This window comes from Ceratina calcarata, unplaced genomic scaffold (assembly GCF_001652005.2).
Source record: "Ceratina calcarata isolate Rehan_Ccalc_2016 unplaced genomic scaffold, ASM165200v1 scaffold39.2, whole genome shotgun sequence".
Lineage (NCBI taxonomy): Eukaryota > Metazoa > Arthropoda > Insecta > Hymenoptera > Apidae > Ceratina > Ceratina calcarata.
The window spans coordinates 774,244-794,527 of NW_017162322.1; the positions used below are offsets into that span (position 1 = coordinate 774,244).

Sequence of the window (20,284 nt, forward strand, 5' to 3'; positions counted from 1 at the left end):
TGGTCAATCTTCATCTTCTTCTTCTTCTTCTACTCCTCCTCGGCCGACGTTGCCCGGAACGACGTTCTTCCAGGCGATACGACTTTTAACGCGGTTTTACCTCACTTTTTTCCCCGTGTCAATGCCGTGTACACTCAATGGAAACGATAGCGAGAGATACTTTGATGATAAGGATTTACTACGATATCACTTCTTCATGTGCAACGTTACAGTTTTCTTCATGTTCAGAGATTTGAGATTTTGTTACTTGCAATATTCGAACTGAAGAATTGCACCTTTGGTGACGTCGTTAATTAATCTGTATCTTTGTAGCGACTGTAGATTCCAGTGGCTGATGACATATCGCTCGTCTGACCAGCCACCTGCCCATTCTACTTACGCAAAGTGTCAAATTATGTTAATGCTTCGATCAGGTTGATAGATTTCATAAATTTGTCTCGATTACCAAGACCGAGGTAGATTCTTCATTTTCTTGTCAAGAAAATTAAGACATGCTCATCGATAATGAAATAATTATGCTGCCAGCGTTTCGGAATAATTTTAATTTCTGAATAAAATATCGAGGGAAGATGTTTCTCATCCAATTTTGAATATTTTTTACGTATAAATTCTACATGAAATTTTGCGATAAAATCTTGATTAAGTAAATAGTGGAAATTTCGATATGGTTTTGTGCAATACATTTCACTAGATTTTTTACTTTTCCATTCGGCTAAACGAAACTACGGTCTCATGCCGTTTTTTGGAGGAACTGCTGCGGCAGAAACGAGGGAAAGCACCGAGTCAGCAGACCGTTCGCTGAGAACGCGTTCGGTGAAATAAAATGTATCGGGTATTTCGCCTGCCGGCTTCTCATTCGTCGGTTCGACGTTCCCCTAACCTTTGGAAGCCCGACTTCCGGTCATCCCCTTTCGTATCTTGACATTCAATATCCCCTGAACCTCGTTTGCTAACTCGAATCTTTTTACGACGAATGTTAGGAATTAGGAAACAGCGTATTGCTCAATGAACCTAAAGTCTGATTCCATGCATAAGAACGCTGCGCAAGTGTGTATAAAATATCAAAAGTGAATACATATTGCAATGCTTAAGCGATAAAAGAAATATCAATCTGAAATGCCATAAATGTTTTATATTTCATACTATAAGTTCCCAGTCTATTAACAGCGAAATGATTAATAAATTGATTAAAAGATCAGAATGAGAATAACGAAAGAGGGATTACGAGTATTACGCATTTTCTGCGACTACCATTCCGCTTCGAGTGGACAGTCGTCTTCGACCAATCGGAGCTGGTCGAGTTTCCTTGCGGTCGATCTGAAATCTGGCGTGAGCCAGGGACAAAACATTCGCCGCGGCTTGGCTGCGGTCCCGGAACGTATAATAAGAGTGTGATTAGCATTATTTACGGCCGGTTAACTATTAACCCATAAATCAACTGGGGGACTACATTATCCGCGTTCGGAGTGGCCGGCTCTATTATCGGTGTGTTGGTGCGTGTCCGTCCGGTCGCTTCTCTTTCACTTCTGAACCAGACGGAGAAGAAGAAAACGGTGCCGTACCATAGAGATCCCGTAGATCGTTTCGCGCGATAAGCGACCCGTGGATTCGTGAGTTGGCGAACGGGTGGAGAAGGTCAGAGGATACCAAGCGAGAGAGACGGCAAGGAACAGTCAGCCATCTTCGCGGTGATTTAAGAGGACGTCGCGACGCGTCTTTTCTTTAACGTTCTCTTGCGCCTCGCGAATAGACCCAATATTTCCCTCTGAGAAACAAAGGCGTAGAATCGAATGGCGTAAACCAATATTCCTACCCAATTCAGTCGATAACATTGACATTCTGCTTTCACGCCACTATCGTCTACTCCCTTAAGACAGTTTAAACCCATTTAAGCCACAGACAGCATTTATGCATTCAAATGGTGATTCATTCCTCGAGAAAATTGCGTAGATAGTGATTGTAAATTCCTGAAATGTCCGAATTAATTTGACGCTACGCTTTTTGATAAAATTTATATTTTTCCGAACTCATAACGCGGCAGACATAAAATTTCCTGGTGCATTCTCCCCTGAAATTTTCGAAAATTGACATCCGTGTTTCGCGCGAGCAAATTGGAATATAGGGGGGCGATAAATCGGATGCTTTTTGGGGATGCAGCCGCGTATTATTCAATGAAAAATAAAATAATTTGTTCCGCGATGCTTTTACGTTGGCGCATGCGGTTCGATTGTTAGTTATCGTAGCTCGCGTGTTAAGCTTGATCATTTGGTATATCGACGCGACCGGGGCAATTTAATTGGAACATACTGACAGGAAGAGATCAGAAGCTCGCGGTGCGTTTTAATGTTTCCGATGATAAACGCGCGTGTGAACGGCTAATTAATTTAATTACAGTGCTCGCCGGTTACAACGGGGAAATTCGTTTAATTAACGTCCACCTCGCGATGTAATTTCCCTTTTCCGCAATTATCAATATTAGGAATATATTAAATTCGCAACTGAAACGCGTTCGGATCCGAATGGAAACGTCGCGAGAGACGGGAAACATTGTAAAAACTGTTCGCGAGTCCCCTAAATAAATTCCCATAAAGCAGCGGGCGGTAGGTTGGTCACGTTGCTCGCTCGCCTGCATCGTACACGAACTGTTTCCGTATTCGAGCCACGGGTTCCTGCCAGTGGTACGTCATTCGCCCTGTCGCTAATCAGAACTAACCGCCGACGCGTGATTCGAATCCCCGATCGAATTGGGAAACGGGGAAAGGAGAGGCGAAGGGTGGAAAAAAGGTGGCGAAGAAGAAACGTAGACACGTCGTTTCGCAGCAGCAGCAGCCATCTTTGCATCTCCCTTTCACCGGCAACCCCATTTTTGCCCGACCGTTATGGCTGTTCCCTCTCGGCTAAAGCCTCTCCTCCTCTCTTCTCTCGAACCCTCCCTCACCCTCGCCGGTCTCGATTGCACCGGCAATTAGACTTGCAAAGCGACCGCGAATCTCGGGATTCTCCACTTGCAGAGTACGGGGGATCGAGTATTTTTGTTACAAGGATGTTTTCAGACTCTCGGAAACACGGAGCCAAGTATTTTTAGATATTCACGACGAAACTCGTGGAAGGAAATTTACAGACAATTGACAGAAATCGATAGTCCCAATATACGTGCCGATTCTCTTTATAAGATGCGTTGCGTAATAGTGACAACGCGTTATAATAGCCTCGGTCGGATCAATGGATTCTCATGAATTGAAATTTCTCAATGCGAGATTGTCTCGACCTCGGAGGCCGCCCGGTTGACGTTTGACGTATTTATCTCGTCTCTATTGCGAGGAAACAGCGGGTCGGGGAAAAATGCAAGCACAGATTAGATGCGGCGGGCTTCTTTAAATCGCGACACGTCATCGTGGCGCTCCGTTGTCCTCGTTCAATTTCCGCTGACGTTTTCAACTACCGTGGTCTCCTTACTATTTCCTCGGGGAAACCTAACAGACCGCATTTTCGTAGATAAACCGTTTTGTACAGGAATTTCTTTTAACATTTAAATATTGCAGCGTGTGACGATATTCTAATGCATTTCTAAAAGGAAATTGAAAATTATCTTACGATTCATACGTCCAGTATTTTACCAAATACAATTTTACAACGATTGCTATAAGAATATCATTGATGCAAAAGATAAGCTTGAAAATTCTCCTGATTTTATTTTATTCGGCCGAAAGTTTTGTTAAATATTTTGCTACATTGACGCAGATTTCTCTGCGAATATCGTCGGCACTAAACGGAGCTGGCTGCGCTGCACGATAAAGTCTCGGAGTAATTAGTCCGATGTTTACACAGTTTAACGTTTCCCTCGTATCTTCGGTTCTCCTCCTACGCGGCTCAATTAACTTACGGCGTACTTAATTAGTCGTCCTGGCGCTCGCGCTCTTGGCACGCGGCGAATCGCTGCGGCGCCCTGCTAAATTCTTCTTCCACAGTTTTATCTGGCGAAATAATAATCTGACAGTACCGGAATTTTTATCGAGCCGAACGATGCCACAGTTTTCAAACAACAGTTGAAACTGCGTTTAAGAATTCTGTAATTACGGTTGAACTTTTTTATTCATGCGCTTATTTATTCTTATTATATCCGAGGCGCGGTTAAAATTACGTTCGAATAAATGGAATAATATAAGAGATAGGCGAATGCTATTTGTTTAATTTTATAAATGGAGAAAATGCAAATCGAAGGAGAATGAATTTTTGTTTACAAAGAATGGCGTTCAAGTCCTAATTTATCAATTACGAAGTAATTAGCTGCGTATACAAGTTAATTCGTCTTGAACGTGAGGAAAATCTAATGCGGAGCTTGCATATATGTATGAGACGTGTCATCATTATATCATTATTCAGTTGCTCACGGTGCATGATACCGGACGGTGTCGCGCAAAAAACTTCAGTGCGTGTACAGACATTTCTCAAAGCCCGGTGCAAAAAGTTTTATGGAAGCAACTTGTGACACGTACAATCTATATGAAAGAAAATAATTCATCGGGATGATTTCTCATTTTTTTTGTCGATTCCCAGCGTTTAATGAAATTCAAACATGCGTTCATCGTGCGTATAGATCTCATTATTTAAAAACGAGTAATTTCTGGTTTGATGACTGAATCCTTGCTTCGCTTGAATTCCGTCATCTTTAATTCCTGTCGTTTATTTCTTGGGAAGTTCTCAAGTGGAATTAATCGTGTTCAGGTAATTTGTAAGATGTCGGGTGATTCAGAAATTTGCCAGGATTTCTCCCGGCGCGAGTGCAGAGCGTGCGAATCACGCCCCGGGGAAGGGCTTATTCGCGGGATTATTTCCCATTTTCGTCATGGCGGCCGCTCTATGTATCGTTATTTAAGTTTTATATTAAAGCACGGGCCAACAGCGGCGGCGAGCCGTGCTGCTTTGATGGACGAGCGGCGCGTGTCCTGCTTTCCTTCAACGGATCCGCCTAAACGTGAGATACGGCGGCCGATCAATTTTTCATAAACCAGCCACTGTTCACGGAATTTTCGCGCGACGATCAGGGAAATTCTCACCGCCTACCGCGACTCGTTTTTCTTTATTACGAAAGCGAATCGGGCTTACGATCGCTCCTTCCGTCTAGAGTGCCGATCCCGATTGTATTATTCAGACGAGATGAAATAACCTTTAGGAATTTCTGGAGTTATTCACATTGTGCTAGTTGAATTTTTTCTCAAACTTTGATGTGCATTTTCTATGCAAGTCTGGTTCTATAAAAAAAGGTCCTATGCAATGTCCCCCTCACTCGTTAAAGAATAGTTGACGATAGACGAAATAATTCATTGATTACTCCTCAAGTATTCGATCTTCATTGTAGAAAATAGCAGTCTGTACAACTTTTATTTGAAGCATTTTTCGAAATTTTGAGAAAAAAAATTTCAACTGTTCAGAGATTTTGCGAAATTTTCGTTTTTGGCAATAACTGCTTATGTGTTGCTGCTAAAGAAAAATGTTTGAAACAGAAGTTCTAGGTATTGTGAAGATCAATAAAATTCGTATAACATATTTTTTTTCTATCGTCAATAGTTAACGAATATTTGACAAAAAACTGTCTTTTTCGTTTTTTGTTAATTACTCGTTAACTATTGACGTTAATGAAAAATGTTTCAGACAGGAGTTGTAGCTTTAGTTATCAGATACAAATAAGGTCGTATGCAATTTTCCTGTAGATCCAATAGTTTAGGAGTAATTGATGAAAAACGAAATCTTTTGTCAAAAGTTTGCTGTTTCGACTAAAATCTTTCTTGTAGAGGACGTCAATGCTTACAATTTCTGTATAAAAATCTTTTCCCTGGCATCAGTAATTAATGAACAAATAAAATTGTTTATTGCACAAACTTTTTCATCGTCCAGGCGGAAAATATTTCAGGCAAAAGTTGTTGCTCTATCTGCCAAATACAAGAAAGGTCCTATTAATTATTCCGAGACTTTGTAGAATATCGCGTTTCCATTGTGAAAACCAGAAGATAGCCAACTACTGTCTTCTAATCAGAATTTCAATGCCTGGTTCACGAGCCGGGTTATCAAATACAATCGGCGAGCGTCATCCTTTTTTCTGGCAACACGTAGACCGTTTCCGGTTGAGAAGTCGATTCGTTCTCGCTCGCACGAATTGAATCCGTCCGCGAGGCGGATGCGACGCTGTAACGGGAAGACGAAGGTTGCCCTGGCAACGAACAGAGGGTTTCTCGACGGTGGTTGCCCGGGCAACCTCTAACCGGCGACCCTAAATATGCGCTAGCGGGCCAGAAGTGGCGCGAGAAAGCGCGGGGCGGCGGAGCGCCGAGGGTAGGGCGGGTGGCTGGAAGAGATGCCCCGTAAGAAGAGGCAAAGGGGATGCCGGGCGCGTGGGTGAGACGGGAAGGAGGTTGCTCGGTGGGTTCGGTAACTGTTACCACCGAAGGTGAGGAGACCCGGTTAATTACTAAAGCGTTTTAATCGTCGGCGAAGTTCCGACGGAGCCTCGGCCGGAAAAGGGCTCCGACGGTGGCTGCGTAAATTAGGAACTCGCCGGGTTTCAACCGTCGCGTCGCCTTTACACGTATCTACGCTCGCGCACGGTTTTAGAACTTTCCTAAGGAAACTTCGGGACGAAAATCTCGTACGATTCTCGACGGATCGTTTGCAAACTTAATACCGAGGGATATAAATTTTCAACTTGAGGAAAGGACGATAGATGTAAAAATCTCATTTTGCACGTCAGCCGTGGAATTCGAAGTTCTTCGATTAATTCGACGTTAATTATCGTTTGGTGTGATAAAAATCCTATGACTGATATTGATCACGGCGATCTTTTTCCCTGTACGTCGAAATAAATTGAAGGATAGGGGCGGGAGTGGAACACCGCGCGTCGGCTCGCTAAATAACTTTGCTTAACAAGGTGCTGCCGCCACTGTAAAAAGATTACGTAAGCGGTAATGGCCGCCGGCTCCTCCTAAATTCGAGAACGAAGAGTTCCAGCCAGCCGGACTGCAGCCGAGAGGAAGCGTAAGACGCTCGGAACCGAGTGAGAGGAGAGACGAAACCGACTGAGAGGGAACAGAAATGGCGAACAAGTAGCGAAGAGGAAGGAGGATGAGAAGGAGAAGAGACACAGAGGCCGTGGCGGGGGTTAATTTTAATTTCCTAATTTTTCCCACCCCGAGGCGCAGGTAATTTCCTCCCCAGAAGAGAATAGATGTAATTACTTAACGCCTCCGAGCTCCGAGCTCTTATTAAAAGAGGATCGTGCCCTCGAGGGCCGGAGGGGTGGAAGATACGCCTCTGGTGGGGGTGGACGAGCTGCTGGAGTGGTGGTACCACAACAGTCCTCGGAGAACGATCGCGAAGAAAGGGAAACGTTCTCGGGCTCATTCCGTCCAAGACGAACAGCTGAACCACAACCTCCTCTTCACGATTTCCCTCGTAAAATCATTCAGATCAGCTTTTACAATAATCGCTGATTTTCTATTACGACGATGGGCTCCGATAGTGAAACGAATTTTCAATTTCCCCGATATCGAGCCAAGAATTCTGATAAGGGAATTGCAGCCGAGAACAAGACCGTTTCATTGATTCACTCTGTATTTTATTAGAATACAATCTGTGACAATTTATATAAAAGTCTCCAGTTATACGGTCGAAGGTATTTTCTGGAATAACTGGAGCATAGAAAAAGAGACGGGAGACGTTGAGTCAGTGGAGAGCGCGTCTCGAGAGCCGGGAATTGGAGGCTAAGGTCGCTGGCAAAAGGTGCAGGGGTGGTTTTGCCGGGGTGTCGCGCGCGGGGAAGAGAGGAGCCATCTTGCGGCTGGTTTCAGGGCAGCCGCCAATTGATTCATCCCCACTGTCGGTTCCCATTACTGGAAGGAAGGGGCGTCGATTCAATTCCGGGGCAAAAAAAACCGTCCGCGGGGCGGGATCCCCGTTTTGATCCGTCCGCACGGATTGGCCGGGAACGGAGCGGCACCCACGTATCCACCTTGTCTCCGACCAATAGGATACCTCTGGGTGGCGACCCAAACCAGTTTTGCGTTCACGGACAGAGGGGAGCCGTTTACTTCGGTCTCCGGGCAGATAGTGCTGTGCCGTTGGCTCGTGCCGTAGTGGTCCTAAACACTAACAGGTCCTTGCCAGCAAGGAATCCCTGGAATCCCCATACCCTTTGCGCCCGCCGAAATCTGCCCCGCGGACCCACGGGCCACCGAAACCGACTCTAATCGCCCGACACAGCTGATCAGTGTTTTCGTGACCGAGATTGCGTAACCCAGGTGCCGAGAAGTCGCCGGCTAACAGTTTCCAGCCAGTGATCATGCGACATCAGTGATACCCGGTACCTGTGTTCCGTCATGGTTCAGTTTCCTCGGTGACTTTTTGGTGCATTCGCTGATTGGGGATGAGGAGTGGACGCTAGATCGAACACCTGGACCGAATTCAGGAAGACTTGTGCTTGAAGTGATAGTTTTAGAAGATTCTATTCGTGGAAGGACCGAGGGAGTCTGAAGACTGTCACGTGTTTCAACGAAATGATGATTCTTTGACGTATCCAGAGAACTAGTTGAGATCCTTAAAATTCAGTAAACAGTCAAATATAAAATTGACATCGACGGTAGAAAGAAATCTACATTGGTTTTCCAAGAGAATTCTTCCAAGAGTTTAGCTAAACTGTAACGAGAGAGCGTCGAATCTTTCCGACGGCTGTCGACTCACCTGGCTACCAACCGTAAACAAAACCATTTCTGCAAATTAGATACGTCAATGAACACGTTTAACTCCATCGAATTAACAGCAATGAACGTTTAAACCTGACTATTCGGAGTTTATAAAATGTAAACGTACAGTTCTCCTAAACGAGAAGCGTTCACGAACTTCGTAACACGTGCGTCGTACTGCAGCCCGGAGACACTGACAATCGCCGGTTCCCATGAGTCCGAACGAAGCCGGAAGCCAGATCAGGATATAAATGCAATTTCAGTGAAATCTCTCCGGCGGAGAGACACCCGGTCGTCAAGTTGGTCCCAAACATGGTCCTCGAGCCAGGAGGTGGTCTGTCTTTCCCACTGCCTCCTGGCAGCGGTTCCGGCGGTTCCGGCGGTTCCCTCTTGACCCCGGCGAGGCTGTTCCAGAGGGCGACACCCGTGTTTCCGTTCCATCTGGCAGGATGGCCACCGCATCATCCGGTCCTCGGTCAGGTCCAGACCCAGGTCCAGCAGACGATGCAGGCGCAGCATCAAGCCGCCGCGGCTGCCGTCCGTTTCCTAAGTCATCATCATCCTCATCACCCGCACCCGGCGCTGGGGAACCACCCCCTGGTGCCGGCGATAACTAGCCACCATCCAACCGCCCATCATCTTCACCACGGCGGCGATCACGCCGACGATGATGACGAGAAGAAAGGTGAGTGGCTGCTACCTTCCGGCCGTCCTCGTCCATCGCGATTTACACGTTTCACTTTTGTTGAACCACTTACGATCGGTTCAACGAGCTCGCCAACGAGATTGAATCAGAACGTTCACTCGGAACGGTCTGCACCGTTCGTTCCGATTCGACACAGCTGCCACACGTACATCAGTTTCAATCTGCTTAAAAACTCTGAACATTAGTCTTCTAGTTGATGTAATTATTTCGTCGACGATCATTGACGTTTATCTACTTTAGAAAGTTGCTAGTTCTGTATGAAAAATCGTGTGGTTAATCCTATTAGCCGGATACCCGCGGCCGACTTTTTTATGGGATCGGATCAAATTTCGAACACCCGTTTCTGTCTCGCGGTAGTTTGCATACTTAATTCGCTTAAGCTGCGATTTTAAGGCGCTCAGTATACTACATTATCGCCTGGTTTGCTGCACAAATTAACCCGCGTTTCTGCTAATGCTGTTTACTATTTACATTAATCGGATGGAAACTGGATAGGAAGTTCAGTGCTATTTCTGAATTGGCTAAACCTGTTTTTGAGAGTATTACACATTTTTCCAAACGCTGATATCTTCATGTTCAGCAGCGTTTATGTCAAATAATTTGTAGATCATGCCGTTTGCTAGAGTTTTCCACGAGCATTCACGTTCATAACTGACGCTGAGCGAGAATAACGAAGAACCGTTTTTAAATTTTAAGTAGCTTCACACATTTCTGGGTAATGGCGAAATAATCCATTACAACGTCGTAGCGTGTAATTATTCGTGTTCCTCATAAAGTATGACTAGGTACACATTCTGCGACGTAAACACATTTTTACGACGAGGTCAGGAATACTAATTAAATTCATAAATAATATTTAGCAATTAAAATTGTGTATAAGTTTGATAAAAACAAGTTTACGGTACTAAAGTAAGAACGTTATGTATCAGTTCTCATAATATTAAGTGACGATGGAAGTTCGACTGAAGTCAGGAGTGTCTGAAACTGATGCCGAGTTGCTTATGGCACGAGCAGCTTCGGTTTCGAAGGATACGTTCGGAAAACGGTCTACAGGGAGTGTCGTAACACGGTCAATCATAAGATCGTTCCTGACGAGCCCCAGGGATCGCTTACACAGGGCTAGCCCCGACCTGCAACGCCCTTTTTCCACTCTTCCCCGAGCCTGACGGCCTGAAATCACGTTTCGTGTAGCCACGAGGATATCGAGGGTGGAAATCTGTTTTTTACGTGATCCCATTCATGTCCCTAACGCTTGTTTATGTCTCGAAGGGAGCGCCACTTAACTCTATCCCTCTCTCTCTCTCCGACCTTTTCCCGACTGCTTCGCGGAAATTCGCGTAAAACCGTGTCGATCTTCAATGCTTCTCCCTCAAGTATGATTTCTGCTTTATTTATCGACGCCGAATGACTAGTCGGTCTCAAGAAGCGCGAATACAATCTGCAAGGATTTATGACGTGCTTTCTTCGCGAATTATCTCCCATTGTACTAAAGGCATTTAATACAATTCTTTGTCTATTGCCTTTCTACTACTTTAAATATAAGAACGTGTGTGAAACGAGACACTTAAATCCTATCTCGGACGTGATAGGAAAATTTGCGTGTCAGGAAGTTGGTGAAACTTTTTAACAAAGAACGTAGTAATTGAATAAATATCGTTGAACACGTCCGGGATCAAGGGTCTCGAAAGACACGTACAGCTAAGTGAAACCGGTAATTCTACGAAACGAACTACACATGTATCTACTCCTCTTTCCAATTTGGCTAATGGGATTCGTAGGCAAAAGTGCAGACTGCAACGCGCGCAGCCCTAACTAATGAGTTCCGCGAGTGTTGAACGTAACACTGTTTAAGATAAACGTGTCACGTCTGACAGCCGTGAGAGATCAGCTTCTCCTCTATGCCTCGCTCTTTTAGAGTCACTTTCTCCGCGCCTGACGAGCCCCGTTTTCCGCGAATTTACCGTCAATTACGTTCCAACGGGTTCGGTAAAAATTGGTTGATTTTATAAACAGTCCGCTTTCATAGCAGATGATAAGACTTTATGAAGCTACAGATAGTTTGCGACGTGTCGTTGTTTTAATTTAGAATAGGAAAGGTTGAAGTAATTTTTAAGATGTTTCTTTGAGAAAGTAACTGGGCTGAAAAACACTGTCTCCTGTTTTCCTAATTGGTCGAGATAGTAATCGAACCACGTCGATTATCATTCTCATTGTGTCTCTTATTTTTGTTGGTAAATTATGGGAAATTTTGTATAGGCTCTCCTACGAGCAATTAATCGAGACTCGTTCACGACGAGTAATTGTATCGTGAACTGATTATAGACCTGGCGAGTTATTGAGTTATTTCAGTAATGAGGCTAGTTTAAGGGAATTGATCGGTTTTCTTGGAATCGCGGGTAAATTGCAGGCTATTTCTCTCGGCCACCGTTTGATACGTGTAATTGTATTCGAAAACAGTAGGCATCTCTCCTCTTTTTGTCTTTATCCTCCTCTTCTTGTTTTTGCAATTATAGAAAGAGTTATTTATTTTGTTAAGTGCCCCGCGAGGCGTAGCCGACGTTAGATCGTATTTTTAGAAGTTTTATTACTCCGTTGACATTAAGTGTCCGATCGTTCCATTCAAAGAAATCTTCAGCCTTCGCAATTCCAGATTTATAGTTCCTATAATGCGAAACCATCTTTGCCACCGAGGATACTAAGCTCGTTTTTATATTTATCAATATTCCATTTCCGCCGTTTATCGCCGTATTACATATTCCATTGGAATATTTTCTTCTTCAATGACTGTATCATTATCGGTTAAGAAAAATACTTAAAAATAATAAATTATTAATTTTCTATTATTGGAATATTTGTTAATTTTGTTCTATCAGTCTGTTTCTTGTATTTGTAATCCTATTAAAGACATGAAGATAATCAACGTAGAAATCATTGTTTGAGCGTATTAGAATAGTCGATCTCGATCTTATTTTGAGAAAATTGGTTTGTGCGAAATCGAGACGCTCTCCCGTTTAATGAAGTGGGCGTGGGGGGAAATCGAGACGGGGAACAGGGAGCGTTTATCTGAATCGGGGACCGATGCTCCGCGATGGAATCCAATAATTTCCTCTTTATTAGCGACGCCCCGAGCGGCGGCTAATTACAACAAATACATTATAGGAAATTAACGCGAGGAGCGTCGATCCGTTGATCACCGACAGCGGCTAATTAATATTCCGCTCGCGGGAATAAAATCCAGATAAAGAGAAAGCAGCTAAGAAACGTTCGACGCTCCCGGCCGTTTGTAACAGTACAAGGCATGAAATCAAAAATTATCTTATCAGTTTCCGTATTTTATCTTGTAAGTATATCGATACTAAGATCTTGTACACACCTTCGTTTCATTTTAATATCAATCTAGAATGGACAGGTTGAATTTTTTAAAATTAATCAGAATCCTGTATCAGATTTTTATATCTTGATTCTCAGTGTTCAGCATTCTGAACTGTGAATGTAACATTTCTCAGAAGCTCAAGACTTCTGTATATTGGACTTGATTCAATTTAATGATCTCGTTCATACACCCAAGTGAGAGAACTTATCACCCTTTAAATTACGTTTTATATTTTACGACATATTCTGATTATTAATACACGAGACAAAGAGAAGTTTCGCGTGCATCGTATTGTTAAGGTATCTTTATTGGTGACGAGATGATCAGTAGAAGCCGTCTGCCGTCGCTGCACGAAGCGTTGCTCTAAATCGCTGGCGATCCTTCTTGATTCGCGTTCGCGGAAAATTGTTAGAGATCCACTCGGAAACAGATTACGTGGAAATAACGCGTGAGTAATGACCGGTTCGCGACATCCGGTCGATCGGTCGATGGCTGCCCTCCTCAGATAAAGTCATCCGCGACGATGAAAGCCGCCGCCGGCTCGTATTCCAATCTCAATCCGCGTTTTGTCAAAGAACTGTAATAATCAATAATATATGATAATGCGCTGCGAGTGTACACTTCGCTTTCTCGTTTCGTTCACTGCCGTTCGCTTCCATTACAAGATACCACGCATTGTAAAGATTTTCTATTGGATACGAAGCGAAAGGTTTAATGTCAGTCCGTCTCGAGGATTCGTGAATTTATGGAAAATTAACAAGCAAGGGAAAATCTCAAATTGAGAGAGATACGAGAATTCGCGCCTGATAGTTGTTCGTAGCTTTGGGCATGATATTAATTCAGGGGGAAAAAGTTTGACGGATCTCTTATTGCGTTGGGTACATAGTTAGTTTAAAGCGTCCGGGATGATGATGGATCTCTCGCGGTCATAGATTGAGACGTAACGCAAAGACATCATGTTGATAATATGATTTATTCCAGCTTCCGTAAGCGATCTTCAACCGGGGATCGTTAATACCCAAGCTTCTTCTCCTCTGTTTTTTTTTTTTTCGTTCCTCCACCCATCGATTCATCTTGGCCATCGCTTTCATCCAGCTCGACAAATCAGTGGTTTTTGTGTCAACCCGGCCTCTAATGCATGTTCGTTCGGTCTAATCGTAAAATAATGACAGGATGCCCTCGCGATAACGCCGGCCACTTCTCAAAAGAAACCGTGCTCGTTTCGAATAAGAAGCTCCGTTCGCTCCACGCGTGTTAGATTCCAAAACCGATCCCTTTGCCAATCATCCTGCTATTTCATCGAAAAACAAGACTCGTCTCTCTCTTGCAATTTCCAATAGTTTTTGCCACGAGTAAAATGTAACGAGAAAAACATGTATGAGACACGTTTAATTTACCGACTGGTATTATTGATAAAGATTACTGATAACATTACTACCATTACTTTTCTTTTATGAAACAATTTGAGAAGAGTCGTCGGTTTGTGTGGGGGTGGGTTCGTGGATTCTTTCTGCGAATCGTATGGAAAAAAACATGGTCGCGTGCAACGACCGATCTCGTTCCCGGGGCCCGAAAAACTCGGGACGAGGAGGAATCCGAGGGAACGAAGGGCCGGGGACGATTCAATTTGTCGGTTTTCTGCCGGGCCCGTGGCGAGATTCGCCGTGGTTGCACGCAAACGGAACGCTCGCGAAATTAGCCCCGTGGCCTGAACCCGCGTTAGCTGTTTAACGTTGGTAGTGGTAACACCGTGGCTGGTGTTGCCGATAGGAGGTGAACACGAGAAGTAGAAGGGGGCCGAGGGAAGGCGGGAGGGAAGAGATGAAGCGAGGACGAAAGGGATTCGGAGCGAGAGGGGGCGGGGGCCGGGGAGGGCGAGAGAAAGAAAGAAGTTTTGAAAAGGGACTAACGACCGGCAGTTAACGACGGCTCTGAAATTGCTGGTTGCCCGCTGCATCTTCCACGGCCGACCCGGCCGAGAATTATTAAACTGTAGTTTAGTTTAAATTAAGTTATTACCCGGAGCCGTCCCGCTTTTGTTTGCTCCTTTTTCCACCACGACTATGACCCCTCGACACCCCCGTCCTCGCCTGTCCCACCCTCCCCGAGCTGACCCATCGATTTCTAGCTTCTTCCTCCCACTCCTCGTCTTCTTCTTCTTCTTCTTCTTCTTCTTCTTCGTCGTCTTCTTCTCCTTTGCTGCTTGGCTCCGTGAACGTTTTTCTCGAACGAACCGAAGAACGGGAATCGTCGACCCGGGACTATTATCGCTTTTCCATTTCAACTTCTTTGTGATGAAACTTTGAGAGAATCGGAGATCTTGCGAAATTCGTACCGACATTACGGCGAATCAGTCCGGGGGTTTGGACAAAAATTTACGCCTCGCGTATCACGCGATACGAGGTTAATTGAAAAAATTACGAGATCTACCTAAATTGTTGGCAACGGATCGGGAACTTCGAAGTTTTAATTGCTTTGGGAAATGTTGATCCACGATCGAATTTCATTCGCTTTTCCGTTCGATTTCAACTTACCACTTTATAGAATCTTCTAATGTACGTAAATAGTTCCTCCAACGTCTCTGATAGATTATTTTATGCTATCGTCGGCTCGTCCAGATGTACCAATGATTCTTTTCGGCGAATGTCCAATTAATTTTTAATTATAGATTTTCCGATAATCTCGAGTAGCATTTTTCTCATCTGGAACAGATGTAGTCTCTGTTAATTGCAAAACTTGTTGTTTATTTCTCGATATCTATATGCATGTTTCCAATTAATAATATACTTGAATTTTGCATATCTCGTGTCCTCTTGCTCGTTAATCGCCCGATAAAATGTCGCACGGTCAACTTTTGAAAGAACTGTCAACCAGTTATTGTAAAATCAAGTGACCGATCAGTCGGACGAGACCTCTCAGATAGGGAACACGAATATTAAATTAGCGCGGTGGACGCGTTGCGTACAGGTTCTCGAAGCTTTCTGCGATAAGATAAAAACTTATGGTTCCGGATGTTGTTCTGAAACTGGGAATCACGACCGTTCGCTGACCGTCGCTTTCGAACTGTGTTCGATTAACGATATCTAAAGCGTTACGCAACCCTTCTATCGGAGCCTCGTTAACTTAATCATTGCCAATAAAATGGTAATAGCCGCAGTCCCACCCTTCTGTTCTAATTTCAATCTCTCAATTATTTCTATTACGATCTTCTGTTGTAAAACGTCTATTTCTCATTTGATAGCAAGAGTTATTTTTAGAAATGTGAAATTAATCCATGTTTCTGTTTTATTTGAGTACTTCAGGCACATATTTAGTCCTTTTTAATTTAAAATGATTCCAAGGGGAGAATAAAATTACTCGTAATAAAAAGAAATAATTAAATCGATTCTTTTTCATTTTAAGAAATTCGTTAAATTCTTTCTTGAAGATTTCTGATGCAATGAAGGAAGCATTTATTAATCGGTTTCGCCTATTGTCGAAGAACGGGATGTCAATTAAATAGCTGGAATTGCTGCGGAGTAAAAAAGGTAGGGCGGAGGAGTACTGGGAAAAGATACGGCTGACAGACTATAAATACGCCGCGTATTTATATGCCTCGCTAATTGTCTCTGACGATAAGAATCTCCCTTTTATTACTTTCTGACTTGCCTCGCTGTAACTCGAACTCCGCCTAACCTCCCCCGTCCCTCAGCCGCCGCAACCCTTGCGGGTGGATTAATGTCTCGTGAAACGTCGTTCCGAAGGAACTCGTGTCCCAGATTCTCCCTCCGCCTTCTAATAAGCGTCTGATTCCCATTCTCGCATTTTTCTAAGCTGCCCCCCGGTGATTCATCACTTTCATACTTCGAAATTTCATGATTTTTCATTTACATTCGCGTTCTCATTCATAATTTCTTTTCTTCGTATGTATAGAATTTTAATAAACTAAGACGTGTTTCTAGTAAAATAGTTGTTAATTATGTTTGATGAAGATATTGAAACCTGGAATCATTTATTTACTGATGTATGGAATTTTCATGTAATAAATCGCGTTTCGCTGTTATTGGCTGTTTCTGGAAAATCTAGGGGCACTGAGTTGTCAGGTTCGATAAAGACATCAAAACCTGGAATCGTTTCGCTCACGAAGAAGAAATATAGGGGGGGTGGGAAGGGTTGTTCCTGATGTATTACGAGAAAGTCCATGCTCGGGAGTCGAAGCCTTTAAAAGGCTTTTCCCTGCCGCGTTTCTTTCGCGGTAATTGTGTTGTATGACGTTTAAATTGCTGCACAGTGGCAAAATCGTGGTATACCGTGGCGCGGCGGCGGCGCGCCGTGATTGCGGTACGTACGCCTCGCATGCAACTTAATAGCACGAAATTTATGACGGGATCTCCTAACTCTCCTCCATCGGGGCTTACTCAATTCCCCGAGTCGCCCGAGACGTGGAACTACACCGCCGCGACATTTCACGTTCGTAACAGAAATTGAATTCGGCAATCTTTACGATTCGGCGAGAAATCCGATATGAATTTCGCTGCCCGCAAACAATACGAAGATACTGACTTCGTTTCGTGACGAGACGATCGTTCCGAGGAGTAGAACGCGAGGTAATAAAGGAACGATTGATGAGGCGTATCGTGCGAAGCTAAATATCAGACAAAGGGTATCCAGCTGAAAAACTGACAATTATATCGTGACGAGAGAGGTTACTTAATGCCAAACTTTGTTTCATCTGCGCTTTGCACATCCACCGTTGAAATCGCTGGCACACATCTTAAAGCACACGTTCGATCTTTCACTATCGGAAACTTGGCACGTGTATCCGAATTTACTAAGTGGCGTAACGTTTATTAAAAATCGATTTCAATTGCACGTGCATCTAGAAATCTATGGAATATCTTAACTCTTGGCTATATCGTCGAAAAGAATTTTTCTTACCGCTCATGAGTAGATGTAACAGGCAGTATTTATCCTCGTATCGAGGCGAGCGGATATGAATCACGGATCATTTATCAATACTCGTCTGCGGCAAGTAGGCGAAACGCTACCCTCGCTACGTGCAATTAGTTATTAAATTCCGATTCCCCGGGATTTATCGCAGCGACTCTACGCGCTGGAAACATTGTTTTCGCAGTAATTCAATTAAAATGCACGGGCCGATTAGATTGGGTCGGCGGCGTGGCGCAAGAAGATTGGCTAACACAGTGTAGCTATTGTTAGGAACTATAATTAAGAAACGCGTTATCAGCCGCTAATATCGAAAGCCGCCAAGTGTGAAATAAAAATTACAATATCTGGAATTAAATTAAATAAGAGAATGATGGATTTCTTTATTAAGTAAATCGTTTCCAAGCGTGGTTCAAGCGCGAGCAGTTGTATAATCGTAGTCGTCGTTATTTTCATTGAGGGGTAAAAAGATTCGACCGATTCGCGATCGGCACTTTAAAACAATCGACGCGAAAGAGAATCGCACGCAAGAACGAGGTGGATACGATATTGCCGGGCAAATGACACGCCACGGGGTAACAACCCATGGTTAGTAATTAGGGTGGCGAGAGGGTGGCTAACAACAAGCTGAGGCACGCGAGTTCGCATTTTTCTTCGAGCCCTTTCCCCGATCGCCAACGACCGTAAGTGATAAGCGAGTCTGTGCTATATCGAGTTATTAATTGCCGGCTCAATAACCGGTGACGAAGTGCTTTGACGCGTAACAAAGTTATTAGCAACAGATTTTCATTTTGTTCATTCGTATCAGTGAGAATATTTAAGGAACAAAAAATATTTTAATAATTTGCTCTTCCGTTATTTACTATACATTCTGTATAAATTATTCTGCATTACTCAATCATTGGTTAAACGCTTGTTCGAACATTAATTTGTCAAGCATTATTACTGTCAAACGACGATTCATGAAGTCTGGTTTATACACAGTCGCAAAACTTGTATAGATAATTAATTTTGCAAAACTCATTTCTCGCATAAACAATGTGACAGGTAGCGCTGTGGAAAAAAAACGGGGGGAAACGTTTGCGAAATGAAATGAAAGAGTGTAGAGGAGCGAAGGAGGGAGGAACGATTTCAATATTAGCAGAAGATGGAGATGTAGATGCGGATAAAAATTAACATGCGCGTCGAGGCCGGTTATCGCGATCCCTCGAACCGAGCGATGCGATGGTGCTTCTTAATTTGTTTACACGGCCGTCTGGTATAATTATGCGAAAAATACAACAGCGGCGCGGCTTGTTAGGGGCTGCGGGATATAATTTCTCGGCTTCCTCGGGATATCGAACTTCATTTATCGATCTCGGCCTCGCACAGTCCGAAAACGACGCTTCCGACGTTTGTTTAAACTTAATGTCCGCGGATGAACCACGGGAGGCCGAGATTAAGTCGAGATTAAGTTGCGTGGCTCCGCTAATCGGTCTGGAATCTGTGTAATTATAATCGGCGTATTACGCGAGTTGGTAGGTTGCTTTATTTAATTTGCCGTCTCGAGTGAACTGTCTCGTTTCCATTTAGGCGATCAGAACCGAGATTTGCTCCCGGTTTCGGGAGGCTAAGCATGCAACCATTGAATTCATTCTTGTTTACTAATCGACTGATCAGTTGTTTGAAAATTTGTACACAATGGAAATTATTTTTCATTAAATAAATCAAATGTACTAATTGGTCTCAGTAAATTTGAAGATTTTATATTTTCAATTAAATCGTTGACAGAAGTCACGATTCCCATTCCGTATATCATTTTTGCCTCGAGTCCCAGATTCTGGTCTCATATCCGAGCCAATTTTGCCGCGTTTCACGCGACGTAACGTCAACTGGCGAGTCTAATAACCATGAATTACGTTGCGAGGCTGACAATTTCCCAACTCCGTTCGTAATTCCAAGACACGCGTTCATGCAGCTCGGCGGAAGCTTCCGTTCCGAACGAGATCAGAGTCTATGTATACATATGTATACGTTCCTGTTCATAAGTTACTAAATCAGCAATCGTATACTACTTAAACTGATTGACAAGGAAAGGTACAGTATGATGCGTTACAAATTTCAACAAAATAATTAAAGAATCTTACATCGTGTGTAATTGTATAACAGAGTTTATTGACACTTGTTGTTTTAAAGTACAGAAACTATCAGCAATAATTGTTTTCTGATTGGTTTTTATTTCTTTCTTGTACTACAGCATTGAATAAATTCATTGAGCTTAGAATTGATACAGAATTTATTTCAATAAAATCAAAATACTTTATATTCCATGTCGCAATTCTCTGTTGTGAAATTAGTATTTAAATAAATATTACATGCACTGGTTGAATTTGAACTTGAACTTTTATTTAACAATTGCACGAGGAAGTAAAAGTTTAAACACTTCAAACTGTTCTAGGGAACAAACTTAAGGATGTATAGGCCGTACACTTAAACAATGCTAGCATGTTGAATTTGTTATTATAGATTCCTATTACTATTAGAAAGCTACCTGCAAAATTTTAAATC

The 20,284-nt window shown here is 43.4% G+C and overlaps 1 protein-coding gene across 2 annotated transcripts in view; it reads left to right on the forward strand.

The window, feature by feature from the left end:
- The first annotated feature begins 6,913 nt into the window (after nt 1-6,913).
- LOC108626039 (homeobox protein unc-4) overlaps nt 6,914-20,284 on the forward strand; it is a 33,387-nt gene continuing 20,016 nt past the window's right edge. The window contains exon 1 of one of the 2 annotated variants that reach the window (XM_026814463.1): nt 6,914-9,417. In XM_026814463.1, the coding sequence (XP_026670264.1) occupies nt 9,045-9,417 (373 nt within the window). In that variant the 5' untranslated portion in view covers nt 6,914-9,044. The remainder of the gene's footprint in view (nt 9,418-20,284) is intronic. The other variant, XM_018026444.2, reaches the window with a different exon arrangement.